Source organism: Callospermophilus lateralis, chromosome 18, assembly GCF_048772815.1.
Source record: "Callospermophilus lateralis isolate mCalLat2 chromosome 18, mCalLat2.hap1, whole genome shotgun sequence".
Lineage (NCBI taxonomy): Eukaryota > Metazoa > Chordata > Mammalia > Rodentia > Sciuridae > Callospermophilus > Callospermophilus lateralis.
The window spans coordinates 55140688-55157976 of record NC_135322.1 but is presented as its reverse complement, the minus strand read 5'-3'; the positions used below and the strand labels follow the sequence as shown (position 1 = coordinate 55157976).

Sequence of the window (17289 nt, the reverse complement as noted above, 5' to 3'; positions counted from 1 at the left end):
TTTTTTTTTTTGTGGGGGTGCGGGAGGGTGAGGAGGGAGGGAGAGTACTGGGGATTGAACTCAGGGACACTCAACTACTGAGCCACATCCCCAGCTCTATTTTGTGTTTTATTTGGAGACAGGGTCTCACTGAGTTGCTTAGCACCTCCCTGTTGCTGAGGCTGGCTTTGAACCCATGATCCTCCTGTCTCAGTTCCCCCAGCCACTGGGATTTCAGGCTATGCAAGCCATTCTGTTAATTCTCATGGTAACATACCCATACCCTTTTACCTTATTAGAATCAAAAGAGATTTTTCATTTTGAAGATACAGGAAAAATAAATTTGTGATCTCACCATAGCCCTTTTACCATTCTGTATGTGAGACTGTCCCAAGAACCAGGGATAAATTGGCCCTATTTGTGTTTTTAGGAATCTTACTTGTATATCTTTTACCCCTTTTAAAACTCAACATATTCCTATACAAGTGAATTACTGTATAATATTTGCCAGCTGTATTATTATTCCACCAAACCACTTGGGAAGCACACAAGTAATAAAAGTATATTAAACCCACCACACTGTGCTTAGAATAACATATTCATTTGGACTATGGGAAGCCATTATTGGACCTGTGTTAGGATTTTTATTAAAACCTAGTAGTTATCTCACCATATATTAAGAGATGTTCACCTTAGGGCTTCCCTTTCTCACTCAAGTCTCTGCCTTCTATACAGAGAATGCCTTTCCAACCCCTCCCCCATCCTGTGTTCTGCTTTGCACAGCCAGACCACAGCCCCCATAGTACTCATCTCAGATGTGTCCTCCCCATGCAGCATTCCCTCATGTTCTTTCTGTTGTTCTTCTCATGGAGTTGATGGTACTTTTTTTCCTTCTTTGAAATATCACGTACTGCCTTCCTCAGTACACATTCAACTGAATGTTGGTTAGATGGTTAGGTGTGGGCTCATGTTTTTACTCCTTAAACACTCATTTACTAGAGCCAGCCAGCATTTGTATTTCATAAAAACCTCCCACTGGACTTGTAAAGTAGGTGTTTTTTTTTTTTTTTTTAAGGTCAGTGAATGTTGAAGATTCATACAAAAGCACAGCTCTTCAGTGAATCATCATTGTTGGGGTGCATAAAGCCTATGGTCGATCACTGTCCTTTTTGGAAAAATAATACTCAGCTGCTATCCCTGGATACAAATAAGAAAAATACATTCTGATTGAGCCAGATGAGGCACTAAGAGGGAAGCAGTTATGAATCTGATTGAGGATTAAGATTGCTCAGGGAAAAATTTCTAAGACTCTAAAAGATGGGGTTTATCTGATTAGATGACAATTACATTATGTTTATTTTCCTTTGGGGGAGCGGGCTTTGGACCAAGTTAATAAATGAATTGTTCATGTGATTGGGAGTTTACTGGGTTCTTGAATAACAATGAATAATAATAATAATGAATAAACTCCCAGAAGAATTTACTCACTACTATAGTAGAGTATTCCTGCTCAGGCAGAGGCATCAGGTTGTTGTTGCCTTCAGATGCAAGGCCATGAAAGTGTGCCTTCCATAGTACTTTTTCTGTTTTCTCCCAGATGATTAGAAAAACAAATCCGTCACTTTATTTAGTACCCCATGCTTAAAAAAGGAACTTATGCCTTTATGTTCCTGATGGTTATTTCAATACATCAGCTAATGAAAATGTAGACTGTTCCATATTTTAGACACCATCCAACTCCCAAGCATTTCTGTTTCAGAAACTGGGACAGCTTCCAGGTTAGTTTTGTGAATCCTTTATTTCCTGAGCCAGACTATCACTCAGCCTGTTCACCTTGGGGAGACCATAGTTCCTGGGCTCATACTTCCTGTGAAAACCATCATCCTAAGTGAATGGGATGGTTGATTCAATTGAGAATATTTACACCCAAGCTTCTCAGTAGTTTATTCTCAAACCTATTGTGACTTGGATAGGAAAGAATGATTAAAATAAAACTGTAGTGGCCATCATCATATACAAATTAGCTAAAATGAAAGACTTGAAATTCAATATGTACTTCTGTTTTTAAATTCCACATCTCAGGGGCTTTGGTTGTGGCTCAGTGGTAGAGCACTTGCCTAGCATATGTGAGGTACTGGGCTCAATTCTCAGCATCAAATAAAAATAAATAACAATAAAGGCTCATACACACACAAAAAAAATATATATATATACACATATATATATATTTTTTAATGACTTTTAAAAAATTCCACATCTCAGATTTTATTGACTCATAAAATTGGAAAGAAGCTTAAAAGTGTCCAACCGATGTTTCTTTCTTTCCTTTTTTTAAATTTTGGTACCAGGGATTGAACCCAGAGGTGCTTAACCACTGAGCCACATCCCCAGCCTTTTTTGTTTATTATTTAGAGACAGAGTCTCTCTGAGTTGCTTAGGGCCTCACTGTGTTGCTAAGACTGCATTTGAGTTCTCCATCCTTCTGCCTCCACCTCCCAAGCTGCTGGGATTATAGGTGTGCGCCACTGTGCCTGGCATCAACCAATAATTCTTATTTCTCTATTTTATAAACTTTGGGGGGACTGTAACAGCTGTGGATACTATTCTCAGAAGAGTAAAATTACATACAAAATATTGTGTTTTAAGAAAATATTGGATTCCTAAAAATTGTTTCTAGATCCTACATGAAGAAATCCATTTTGTGCCAAAGCCTAGCCTTGAGTCTGGGAGAAGTTCAGTGACCTTTGTACAGCTACACAGCTTCTATGGCTGAATACAGTACTACTTTTGTTCCTTTCCTATCATGTTATCCCTTCCCTTAAAACCAGCTCTAAATTTATAGAACCTAAAGGACGGGCAGGGAGATTAAATTTAAAAATCAATGATTTCAGCTTTGGTTTACCAACTAGGACAACAAAGTACATTAAGTGAATAATACCCAAAATATTTGAGTCATTGATTTAGAAAAGCCAGGATAACTAAGCAAAATTTTTATACTCACTATGGTTATTTAAGGGCTAATCCAGATCCCTAGTTTATCTAATTTCTTGATCATTTTCTTATCTGGACTGCCTGCATCAAAATTAATCATTTAACTGTCAGACAAATCACTCTAGAGCACTAGATTAACACATTTATCCTGTCTACCCTTTCCTTTTCTTGCTCCATCCAAAGGCCCCCATAATTAGGCTCACTCTGAGCCACATTATCTACCTGGCTTTTTTAGGAAGACACCAAGCTGAAAGGAGTACATGCACATAGTTGTCATTATTTACATCCCAGTATATCTCCTACCACTATACCTTTGATCCGGTTACTTAGTTTCTCTGTACTTCAGTATCTTCATCTGTAAAATAGGATACAATTTCATTTATTCTTTTAGTCTTTCATGTTGTAAGAAATGAATGTAGCATTTGCCTGAGTTAAATGATGGCTTTTATGTCTTTTCACACACATACATGCCCTTTATTGGAGTCAGGCAAGTGTATCCAAGTACTCAGTTCCTATCACTGTTACTACATTACTGCATTATTCATTCGATATTAGCTAAGTTCCTTCTCTGGTTTAGTCATTTATGTGTTGGGGTTGGGAGGTGTGCTAGGTTCTCTTCTTTTTCTCTTTCCTCTATTCGTAATAGTTTATTTTCCTTCCACCCTCTCTCCCTCCACTGGGATTAAACCCAGTGCCTTGCACATGCTAGGCAAATGCTCTACCAGTGACATACAGCCCCAGTCCTTTATTCATTTTGACAAAGGGTCTTGCTGGCCTTGAACTTGTGATCTGCCTGCCTCAGTCTCTAGAGTAGCTGAGGTTACAGGCATATAGCACTGTATCTGGCTCATAATAGTTTCTTTACTAGTATGCTTCATAAAATTTTATTCTCATTTTCCCATTGTAAGAGAACAGTTTTCTTTCCAGTGAATAAACACTTGATGTAAGAGACAGATTTTTGTCTCTAGAATGGTGGAGAGCAGTTGATGATGTGGCAGTCCACAGACTAGGAGCCAGCACTATGCCTCTAATTTGAAGGGTGGGGTCACAATAGGATTCTGAAACTGATGAGGATTTCATTTTGGATTTTTTTTTATTTCAATATCTCACATGTTGAAAAATATATTAAAATGTAGATTAACTGCTGACCTCCTTCTTTCCTTCCTTCCTCCCTTCCACTGGGGATTGAACTCAGGGGCACTTGACCACTGAGCCACATCCCCAACCCTGTTTTATATCTTATTTAGAGACAAGTCTCACTGAATTACTTAGCACCTCGACATTGCTGAGGCTGGCTCTGACTTCTCAATCCTCCTGCCTCAGCCTCCCTGGCCACTGGGATTACAGGCATGCACTGTACTTGCCTCTTACTTCTTCTTCTTCTTTTTTTTTTTTTAATAGCTTTATTCTGTTCTTCCTGAGCTCTAGGGAACGTGTAACTTCCTCTTTGGAGGAATCATTTCATTCCTTTCTGGTCACTGTTCTAATTCATCTGGCCTTCCTCAGGTTCCTACACTTGCTTAATTGTTTGATTTTACTCTTTTATCTACACAACTGGATTGTAAGCTAGCTAAGATCAGAGACTTAGACAAAATCTTTTATATCCTGCAGCAATGCCTATGGAAGTTTGGGATACATGAATATATACTTGTTGATTCATTTCTTGCAATCGCCCCATAATATACTTTCATTAATTGTTAACAAAAGAAGAAACTCTTTAGCCTTATTCTATTTTAGTAATTCTAGATTTTCGTATTCCATGCTGTTTTTCTTCTTGGACTAAAGCTAATCAAGTCCTATTATTTATATGGTACCAGTGATTCAGCCCAGAGGCACTTGCACACTGAGCTGAATCTCTAGATCTTTTTTACTTTTTTATTGAGACAGGGTCTCACTAAATTGTTGAGGCTAGCTTTTAACATGGGATCCTCCTGCCTCAGCCTCGTGAGCTGCTAGGATTACAGTGTGTGTCACCATGCCTAGCATGGCATTGTTTTAAAGATTCTCCACTGCTCTGAATTTCTTTCAAGAAGGCCCCTATTAAGCACTTCAGATTGAAGTGGAAGGGAACAGAGTTAAGCTGGATCAGCTCAGTGTATGGAGGCTGATTTCTGAGACTCAGAAAGACATTAAAAGTATCTATTCTTAAACAAGTAGGAAGAAACTTCAAAAGTAAGGTTATAATGTCATGATTTTGTAGCAACCTAATTAAAGTTAATTTTAATATAATTTGTGAGTTTGTATATTTTTGTTTCTAAATTCTGCAGCCTTCTATAGAAGCCTTTTTACTCCTTAAGTAATATGTAGCCACTTGATTTGTTAATATTTACTAGTTTCTTTATTGCCTTAACTTTATCTTTGAATAAAAATGCCTTTTTATTTAAAATGGCACTGTTAATAGCCAAAATTGGTAATATTTCATAGAAAGTTCATAGTAAGTACTTCTTACTTCATTTGAACAGATTTGAATAGGTTGAAAAAACACAAAAATTCAAGGGAAATAGCATTTTCTTATGGTGTGTTTTATTACAATGGTTATCTCCTTTAAAGGTCTGAACAAGAAAATGAAAAGAAATACGTATTGCAGAGCTATGCAAACCAGGCAAAACTTAGGGCCTCAGGCATGCAAGGCAAGTGCCCTACCACTGAGCCACATCCCCAACCACTTTTCTTTCTTCCTAGAATTAAAAGTTCATTTTATCCATTAACTGTACCTAGCTTTTAAAAGCAAATGTAGCCAGGCACAGTTGGCACATTGCCTGTAATCCCAGAGGCTCGGGATGCTGATGCAGAAGGATCTAGAGTTCAAAGCCAGCCTCAGCAAAAGCAAGGTGCTAAGCAACTCATTGAGACCCTCTCTCAAAATACAGAATAGGGCTGGGGATGTGGGCAGTGGTCGTGTGCCCCTGAGTTCAATCCCCAGTACTTCCCCACTTTAAAAAAAAAAAAAAGGTAGATGTATTCATGGGAATAAATGAATAAATAAAATTTCAACCCGTGTTAATTTTCTGTTTACTAGTCATACACTTATAAGAAGTTTCAAAAATAGAACAGAGTTCCTATGTACTTATCATCCACCAAGGTGACAGTACACTTAAATTTTAATAGATCTTCTCTGCACTTCTTTATAAGTCATTTTTGGAAGACATTTAACTTTTTTTTTTTTTTTTTTTTTTTTAAGACACATGTATCATTGTGTCATGCCTGAATTTTTTTTTTTTTTTTTTTTTTTTTTTTTTTTTGGTGGTGGTACTAGACTTCAACCTAGTAGTAGTGCTGTGCCATGCCACGGAGCTACATTCTCAGCTTTTTTTTTTTTTTTTTTTTTTTTTTTTTTTTTTTGGTGATGCTGGGCATTGAATCCAGGGCCTTGTGCATGTGAAGCAAGTGAGCTATATACCCAGCCCCCTCTTTATTTTTTGAGACAGGGACTCACTAAATTCCTAAGGCTGACCTTGAATTTGTGATTATCCTGCCTCAGGCTCTCAAGTGGCTGGGATTACAAGGGCTGGGCTGATCCTCTTTAAAATTAGAAAGTATCATATAAAAGAAAGGGTCCTTTTGTTATTATTGTTTTAGGGCATTTTTCCCCATTTCCAGATTGTACCATTGACTTAGAAGGGGATTTTGCTTCCTAAGTACCTTTCTGGTTCATTTCTTACCAATAGCCTAAAAAGTGTATAACACCATTTTACTCCTATATTGAAGAAACATATTCAATTGACTGTTCAGATTTCTTGTATTGAAGTTTATTTTGAATTTGAAAATTGTATTTGAAAACTTGAGAAATTTTTTGTTTTGCTTTTTTAAAACATCATTTGTTTTTCTTTCTTTCTAGCCTGAAAATGAAATTTCTTCAGACTGCAATCATGTAAGTATAGATTTCTTTTAACTCACCATATGTGTTTTATATCTATGATGGTAGACTTTGGGATACTTCCTGTTGTTCTAGGGAACTTTGTGTTTTCTTAGATTCCCTTAATCTTAAAATGATAATAAATGTTTGTTAAGAACCAGGGTAAAATCTACAATATCTACAATACTCCTTCATTATAGAAACTGGCAAGTTTTGTCAAATAATATTTAGGTACTTAAGCTTAAGTTTCTTCATTACACTACCATATGAAAATAATGAGTTATCTGCTTATCGAGTTGACAGATTTTAAATACCGTATTTTAAAGTTCTTTCATTTACTCATCATTCAGTCATCTACTATGTGTTGTAGCACATTAAAAGGAGACTGTGAAATCAAATCTATACAAAAAAGTTTTGGGTGCTTTGATAGAAGTCTGTGCAGAATACAGTGGTGACACAAACTGAATTTTGTTCATGTGTTTATGTCAGGAAAGGCTTAATGATGGAGTTGATACTTGATTTTCAGGAATATGTGTTTGTCAGATTATCAGAAATCACCCTGTCTTGGTGTAGTGATAGATTGGATAGGGATTGCCAAAAAACAGGAGAGTTGGCTCTTACTATTCATTCTAAAAAAAAATCTAGAGGGGTCTGAGACTTCAAAGTGCAAAATAAAACTTCAAGAGTCCTAGAAGAAAACTTGAACTAACACAATCCCACTAAACATAATAGTCACACTTCCTGAATTCAAACTTACTGAAAAGCTGCAATATCAAGACTGTGGTACTGAATAGGATAGACAGAATTGAGAATTCAAAAATAGGCACATGATTCATTTTCGGCAAGGGTATGAAGGTAATTTGGTAAGGAAAGGAATAGTCTTTTCAACAAATAGTATCGGAACAACTAGATCCCCACATTACAAGGAATGAATTTGGAGCCCCAAATCATACTGTATATTAAAAAATGCATTGAAAACCTACATGAAAGAGCTAAACTGTAAAACCTGTTGAATAAATATAGTTGTAAACATTCAAGACCTTAGATTAGGCATAGTGTCTTAGATGTGACACCTAAAGAATAAGCAACTAAATAAAATTTGATAAGTAGATCAATTCACCAAGTTAAGAATTTTTGTGCTTCAAAGGAGACTGTCAAAGTTTGCTGGGCATGGTGGCGCACACCTGTCCCAGTGTCTTAGGAGGCTGAAGCAGGAGGATCTTGAGTTCAAAGCCAGTCTTTAGCAACTTAGAGAGGCTCTGTCTCTAAATAAAAATTTTAAAAGGGGCTGGGGATGTGGTTCAGTGGTTAAGTGCCCCTGGTTCATTCCCCAGCACCAAGGAAAAAAGAAAAGTTCAAAACAACCCACAGAATGAAAGAAAATATTTGCAAATATTTTCTGATAATTGTGTAGTTAGTGTTGAAAAAGATTAAAAAAAAAAAACTCTTATGATGAAAGAAACAAATTTAGGGTTGGGCGTATAGCTTAGTGGCAGAATGTATACCTACCATGCATGAGGTCCTAGATTCAATCCCCAACACCACCCTGTCCCCAAAGAAGATATATAAGTGACCAGTAAGCACATGAGAAGATGCCCAGTAGTGTTGTCATTAAAGAACTGCAAACCAAAACCATACACACCCACTAGGGTGACTGTAATCAAAAAGATGGACAGTAACAAATGTTGGCATGGATATGGAGAATAAATTAGAGTCTTCTTACATTGCTGATAGGAATGTGAAGCAGCACAAGAAGTCTAGTCTGTGGATTCTTCATGAGTTGAGTTATGACCCATCAGCTTAACTGTATGTGCCTTGTGCTGGGAAGGCCCATCCCCCTCTGTTGTCACACAGCAGTGAATGTGTAAGACTTCTGACCTCTAAATAAGTAGGGTTTCTTCCCTTCAGCAAGCAGTCTGTTCTGCAGCAGTGGATGTCCGCTGGGTATCTCTAAACCAGTTCAGTTCTAGCACTGTCTACCTAGAGAGAGCATCAGGTCACAGGGGTTAGGGCCTCAGTTCCCAAGACTGTCCTCCTCCCCCAGCACACACTTTTTAGATACCAGTGGCAAACATCAGGTGGTATTTTGTTTAGTTTTGTTTTTCTAAAAAGAGACAGATTTTACTAATATTGCTCAGCTGGCCTTGAACTCTGAGAATGACTTGATTCTCCCACCTCACCCTCCCAAGTAGCTGGAACTACAGAAATGTGACATTGTTCCCAGCTCCCAGCTCATTTTATTTGTGATTCTGACCAAGTGGCTATAAATTGAGTTTTCCACAACTCCCTCCTCAGGTGTGATTCATTTACTCTAGCAGCTCTCAGAACTCAGGGAAACACTGGCTTACATTTACCTATTTATTTTAAAGGATGTTACAAGGGGACTGAGGTTGTGGCTCAGAGGTAGAGTGCTTGCCTAGCATGCGTGAGGCACTGGGTTTGACCCTCAGCACCACGTAATAATAAAATATTAAAAAAAAAGGATGTTATAAGAAACACAGATGAAGAGATGCATATAGGTCAAGGTATGGAAGAAGGGTGCGGAGCTTTTAGGTGTCTCTGAGCATGCTGCCCTCCAGGAATCTCCTTGTGTTCAACCTTCTGGAACTCTGTCCTTCTGAGGTTTTTATAAAGACCTCATTGTGTAGGAATTATTGCTAAGGTGGGGAAACTCAGCAAGGCCTATCTATTCAGATTATCCTTGGCCTCTGGATGCAGTATTCCTTCCTACAGGGCACAGGGCTTAACCCATCTGGAATGAGGAAAATATCATGACCTATTATTGGACCAGAGTAAGTCAGAGAATTTCTTTATGGCCAGCTCTAAGATGGAAAGGTAAAGGAAAATTAGAGTTTAATGACCTGCCTTAGGGAAGAAAAATTCTAGTTTCTGTGGCCTTCCTTGGGGAAGAAGTTATGAGCCAGGAATTGTGAACAAAAACCAAAGTATGTGTATCATAACATCACCAATACCCAAGACAGTTGAAAACATATGTTCATATAAAAATGTTTAAACAAATATTCAGAGAAGCATTGTTTGTAATAATCTAAAAGTGGAAACAACTCAAATGTACTTCAGTTGATGAATGGCTAAATAAAACATGGTGTGTCCATACAGTGGGATATTATTTGGCTAAAAAGGGGTGAAATGCTGGTGTATGCTACAACATGGACGAACCTCAAGAACTGATTCATTGACGTGAAATAAGTAGAATAGGCAAATCCACAAAGATAGGAAGATTTAGTGGTTGCCAGGGACTGGGGAAATTGGGAAATGGGAAGTGACTGCTAATAGGTGTAGAGTTTCTTTTGAGAATAATGAAAATGCTCTGTAATTAGTGATGGTGATTATAGAACCATCAGCTTATACTTTGGAATGGTGAATTTCATGGTATAAATTATATCTCAGGGCTGGGGTTGTGACTCAGCAATAGAGTGCTCACTTAGCATGTGCGGGTGCTGGGTTTAATCCTCAGCAACACATACAAATTAATTAATTAATTAATTAATTAATGGTATTGGGTCCGACTACAACTAAAAAAAGTTTTTTAAATAAATAAATAAATCTCAGCAGAGTATAGTCAACACCCATGTAATTGCCATGTAGCTTCCATTGTTAATTCAGATGCTTTTATGTCTTCTATACCCCTACTTAATTCCACTCCTTTTGCATTATTTGGAAGCAGAATATCTTTCCATATGTTAATATCTTTCCATATGTTAATATTTCAGTAAACATTCCTAAAAAGTAAGGGCTTTTAGAGAAACAATAACTATAATACCATTATCATATTTTTAAAAAATGTTATTTATTTTTGCTAGACTGGAGATTGAACTCAATGCTCTACCATAGAACTACATCCCCAGCCCTTTTTATTTTATTTCAAAACAAGGTCTCAGTAAATTGTCTAGGCTGGCCTTGAATTTGTAATTCTCCTGCCTTAGTCTTCCAAGAAGACAAAATTAGAAGTATACACCACTGTACCTGGCTGTTATCATATCTTAAAATACCATGATCCCTAATCAATTATCCTATTAGTATTTAATGTTCAAACTTTGGCACGATCCTATAAGGGAATTTGTTTAATCTGATAAATAGTGGCTGTAAAAAGACCTATAATAGATGTGAAATATTGACAGCTTTCTTCCCAAGACTGTCTATAAGACATCGTTGCTCATTGTCACAGAGAGCCTAGCTGGTATAGTCAAGCAAGATAAAAAGCAGGCTAGAATTGGGAAAGAAAAATTAAACTGTCATTATTTATAGATAACATAATTGTTTTAGTAGAAAATCCAAAAAGAATTTGTAAATTGGGCTGTGGTTGTGGCTCAGTGGTACAGCACTTGCCTCCCACATGTGAGGCACTGGGTTCAATCCTCAGCAACACATAAAAACAAAACAAAATAGAGATATTAAAAAAAAGGAATTAAAAAAAAAGAATTTGTAGATAGACTGTTAGCAGGTGATTAATAGATGACTTCAGCAAAATCTCTAGATGTAGAGTCAGCACATAAAACTCAGTTACATATTGTTATATTGTGTGCATATATGAATATGTAACAAATCCCATCATTATGTAAGTATAATGCACCAATAAATGTGGAAAAGACTCAGTTGTATTTCATATAATAAGAATAAGCAAATATTTTAATAATAATATTTGAAATAGCATACCTAAGAATAATTTTTAAATAATGGATAAGACTGCTGTGCAGATAACTATAAAATATTAAGAGAAAGGCTCAAGTTCACAAGTTCAAAACTTACTATAAAAATGTCAACTGTACCAAATTACCTATGGAGGAAGGAGACCCTCATTGTTATACAAAATTACATATAAGAGGAAGTGAGGGGAAAGGGGAAAAAAAACAAGGGGGAGAAATGAATTACAGTAGATGGGGTAGAGAGAGAAGATGGGAGGGGAGGGGAGAGGAGTGGGGGTAGTAGAGGATAGTAAAGGCAACAGAACACAACAGACACTAATATGGCAGTATGTAAAAAAGTGGATGTGTAACCAATGTGAATCTGCTATCTGTATACGGGGTAAAAATGGGAGTTCATAACCCACTTGAATCAAATGTATAAAATATGATATGTCAAGAACTATGTAATGGTTTGAACAACTAATAATAAAATTTTTTTTAAAAAATTACCTATGGATTTCATGCAATCCCAAATCTCTTGTTATCAAAATGGCAAGCTGGCTCTAAAATTTATGTGGGAACACATAGTGCCACTCATAGCCGAAACAATTAAGGAACCAAGCAGAGAGAATTCTTGACCACCCAATGGAAGAGTTAATGTGAGGCATGTATAATTAGGCCATGTGGTAGAGACACACCAGACCAGTGGAGCAGAATAAGGCCAGAAATACCATACATATATGAACACTTGAATAAGGCACCATCTACATAAAATTCATTCTGGATACATTGTAGGTTTAAATGTGAAAGTGAAACAGTAAAATTTTTAAAAAGGTAACATAGAAGAATGTCTTAACTTTTGAGATTAGCAAAGATTTCTTAAATGAGAAAAAGCACTAATTATAAAGCAAAAGATTAATAAATTACATCAATATTTATTTTATTGGGACCAGGGATATAGCTCAGTGGAGAAGCTTATCTAGGATGCACAAGGCCCTGGGTTCAATCCCCAGTACCACATTAAAATTTTTTGAGGGGCTGGGGTTATAGCTCAGTGGTAGAACACTTGCTTTACACATGTGAGGCACTGGATTCGATCCTCAGCTCCACATAAAAATAAATAAAGATATTTTTTAAATCTTTGAAAAAAAATCTAACAGTAAAGATAATAGAGTGATAATAGATAAAGGCAAGCCACCAAGAAAATATTTTTAACATATCTGACAGTAACCAGAATATATAAACAACTCACACAAAGCAGTAAAGAAAAGCAAAGGAATAAAATTTTGGTTAAGATGCTTGAACAGGGCTGGGGCTGTGGTTCAGCGGTAGTGCATTTGCCTGGCATGTATGAGGCACTGGGTTTATCAGCACCACGTATAAATAAATTAAGGTCTATCAACAACAAAAAAAATTTTTTTAAAAAAGCTTGAACATCCATGTCTCAAAGATGACTTCTGATTGACATAAACATGGAAAAGTGTTCAGCCTCATTAGTGATCAGGTACCTGCACCACTAGAATTATAAAAATTGAAAAGACTGACAATACCAAGTATGTGTCTGAATGTGGAACTAGGTGCCTTTCATATACTGATAATGATAATGTAAATTAGTACAACTACTTTCAAAGCTGTTTGGCATTATTTACAAGAATGGAACATAAACATAATATATGATGTAGTCATTTTATTTCTAGGTATTTAACCAACAGGAATGCTTATATATATATATAATCTCCAAAGGGGCATTTACAAGAACATTTATAGCAGCTCATGACAATCCTGTGAGTGAAGGTTGAGCAAAATTTTTTCCTCGTCTTCATGAGAATTGAAATCTCATTTCTTAGCTCAAATCCCCTCTTAACTGATAAAAGTAAAATTTTAATTAAGTTTCTGGGTAGCATTACTTATGATAAAAATGACCCAGCTGGTAGGAACACCATACTTTGAACTTCCCGAATGTAGAGAGTCTTGTACTTGGGTATGTCCTTGTAGGGACCTTGGAAGCTGTACTCACAGGTTTGTTAGAAAGATATTGGGAAGCTGGGCATAGGGGTGCACTCCTGTAATCCTAGCTGCTCGGGAGGTTGAGGCAGAAGGACCTCAAGTTTGAGACCAGCCTGGGCACTGACTGGATGCAGTGGCACACACCTATAATCCCAGCAGCTCAGGAGGCTAAGGCAGGAGGCCGAGAGTTCAAAGCCAGCCTCAGCAACTTAATGAGGCCCTACGCAACCAAGTGAGACCGTGTCTCTAATAAAATATAAAAAAAGGGCTGGGGATATCACTCAGTGGTTAAGTATTTCTGGGTTCAATCTCTGGTGACCAAAAAAAGGGGGTGGGGGCTTGGAATGTGTGTAGCTCAGTGGTAGAGAACTTGCTACCATGTGCTGGGCTCTGGGTTCAACCCCTAGTACTACAGAAGTAAATAAATAAATAAAATAGAATATTTCACCTTCTGTGGATACTCACCTTCCTCCCTTATATAAAATAGCACCAATCCCTCCTTCTACCCTAGTGTATCACCTGACATATTCTTTTGATTATTTGCATATTATTTCTTTCTTCATAGAAGGTAAACTCCTTAAAAGCAGGGAATTTTCACATTTTTTGCTCATTGCTGCCTTAAACAGTACTTGGCATATAGTAGGCACTTGGGGGAGGGGGAGAGAAGAAACTTGTAGGAACTGAAGGATATGCATTTCTAAATTCAAAGACTTCACCAAATACCCAGTGCCATAGGTGGAAAGATAGTCCACAGCATGGCACATGTCAGTGAAACATCAGAATTTGAAGGGGCGGGGTGGGGGAGATACAAAACCTTTCAGAGAGGAAAAAATAAACAAGTCATAATCAAAATACATAGATTTGAATTCTATTATACTTCTTAGAAGCTAGGCGATAGTGGACCAGTGCCATTGAAAGTATGAGGAATAGTGTTCATTCAAAGTAATATACAATAAAGATACTCCAGACCTGCAGTTTTTAAAACATTTATGACCTGTGTATTTTTCAAAAAGCTACTGTACATCAACAAACTAAGGGGATTAGTTTGTTGATGTACAGTATCTAATGACTCAGCACAAGACAAGAGCAAAGGACATCCTAAGGAAACTGGTGAAGGGGGACACCTGTTCAGAGGCCTAGGGAGCTGCCAGGCCTGCTTGAGTGAGACTGCTGAAGAATGTCTCACCTGGTAGATTACTGATAGGTTTGAATATTTTGAGAGAAGAAGCACATTTCTGGTAAAGAGACTAAGTAGGATTAATTAGTAATGAGTATGTTGAAAAATAGGCCTATGAAGTAAATGACAATTAACTGTAGGACAGACTAAAAGTTGTATAGGAGAAGAAATATAATATTTACATTGCTCTGTGTGTGTGTGTGTGTGTGTGTGTGTGTACACATACACATAAAATTTCTTATATAATTAAAATTTTGAGTATCTGACGTTATGACTTAACTATGTTGAGACAACTAGAATCAGGAAGAAGGGTATGAGAGTTCATTCTTTATCTATAGTATAAATTATAGAATACCTAAAACTGACAAATTAAGAAATAGCAGTATAAGCACTAGTTTACAGATATAGAGATAATTATAAGAAAAGGCAAAAACTCCTCAAGGGAGGAGTTTAAAAAGGGACTTTTCAGTAACTGCGTGTTTTGATTTTTATATATTTGATTTTATTATCTTATTTATTTATTTTTGTAGTACCCAGGAAACTCTGGGTTTGATTCCAGCTCTGTTTTGGTTTTTAAACTATCTTTATAGAACTATTTGACTAAACAGGTAGCATTCACTTGAAATTTCTGAGGGTGAATGAAAGAGGAAGTAGATAAAATGAACTACAGACTATACTTTCAGGGAATTTGACTATGGAGAAAGAATTATCCTTCACCCCCTCACACACAAAAAAAACATAGTCTTGTATTTTATTCTGCTTATCTCGAATATATCTCATTTTCTCTCATCCAAATCAGTTCTTGCCTCTTAAGTGATCTATTAACCTTCCCCAATCTTACCCTTCTCCACACTGTAATCAGAGTTGATCTCTGAGTTCTGTGGTTAAAATTATCTACTAGCTTCCTGTTTCCTTTAAGATAAACTTCAAAATCCTTAGTATGGGGGCTGGGATTGTGGTTCAGCAGTAAAAAGTTCAGCTAATACATACGAGGACCTGGGTTCGATCCTCAGCACCACATAAAAATAAATGAAAAAAGAGTATTGTGTCCAGCTACAACTAAAAAAATAAATAAACATTTTTTTTAAAAAATCCTTAGTATGAACTGCAGAGCTCAGTGTGATCTGACCCTGCTCCTCTACCCCTCATCTTCAATACCCTCAACTCCAATCCATCCAAACCACATAGGTTCCCATGATTTACCCTCACCCTTCTGTCTTCCTTACCTTTGCATACCTGGTATCCCAGTCTCCCTCAGTTCTTATCTGGCAGAATTACTTCTAACCCTTGTGGAATGACCCCAGGATAATTTGACCACTGCCACCTCTACCTGCTTCTCCAACACTCACTGGGCTGTGTTCTTCCTTTGTATTCCCATAATGTCCTCTGCATGCTTCTGCTATCACATTTATCACACTGTATTTTTATTGCTTATTTCCTTTCCAGTTTGACTCTTCCTTTTGTCCTCCTGTGGCTGAGCTTACTGCTGTTTTTTGGGTGATTAGAGCTTTCCATTGTATTTTTGGAGGGGGAAAGAGAAGAAACCCCGCTTATGTACTTCTTTTTTTTTTAATATCATTGTTTTATTTTTTACATTTTTATTAGTGCATTATAGTTGTACATATTGATGGGATTTGCTGTTACATATTCGTCATGCACACGATGTAACAATACAGTTTGCCCAATATCATTCCCCAGCACTTCCCCCTCCCTCCCTGTTTTTTTTAAAGATTTTTTTTATATGGACACAATATCTTTATTTATTTTTATGTGGTGCTGAGGATCGAACCCAGTGCCCCAGATGTGCGAGTCAAGTGCTCTGCTGCTGAGCTATAACCCCAGCCCCCTTCTCCGTTTTTTAATGTTAATAGTAAAGCTCCCCACTTCCTCCTTCTGGTGGTGGGGATTAAACCCATGGCTTCAAGCAACATGTATGCTACCACACAGCTACATCCTGGCCCGTAAAATTTAACTTTAGTTTTGGAAATGGGCTAATGCAGAAGGCAAATGTGACTTGCGTTTAACCTGCGGGGTATTAGTCTGTGGATCTGTACGAAAGGAAGAAGAGTGAGGACACAGGACACCCTTCTCTTTTGTTCACATTCTTTGCAGTAGAACTGTTGGCTCTAGAACACTTGACCGCTGGAGGAATGACCTAGAAACCACCGCCAGTCGGTCCACCGGGCCACCTCCTTCCCCTCTCCACAGAGCGTTCCACAGTCTAGTGGAATTCCTCCCCAGGTCCTCCGTGACTTATGTACTTCTTTACCAGATCTTCTTCAGTACTTATACTGATTTAACTGCTTGCTTCTGTGTTGTGCTTAGTGCAGTTCATATATGCCTCTGTTCTCCTAAAGAACAGCCCTAATCATACCACCACCTTACTTTCCCTTCAGTGACTACCCTTACTTTGGGGCTGAAGGTCAGGTATAGTTTACAGGGCTTTCTTATCTGGCTTGTGTCTCCTGAGTCATCCTCCCTTGGACTTTGAATTCCTCTAACATGCCCTGTTCCCATGCATGCAGCTTCATTTATTTAAACATTTAATTTAATCTGACTGACTACTTCTGACCTTTGAAGTTTCTCTTCATCTTAGATAGCATTTTCTCCAGTAAACTTTCCCTGACCAAAGCCCT

General features: G+C 37.3%; 1 protein-coding gene across 1 annotated transcript in view; it reads left to right on the top strand.

The window, feature by feature from the left end:
• Positions 1-17289, top strand: part of Glg1 (golgi glycoprotein 1) — a 120886-nt gene that overhangs the window by 47531 nt on the left and 56066 nt on the right. Inside the window, exon 2 of the mRNA XM_076837438.1 lies at positions 6809-6841. Within this exon, the coding sequence (XP_076693553.1) occupies positions 6809-6841 (33 nt within the window). The remainder of the gene's footprint in view (positions 1-6808; positions 6842-17289) is intronic.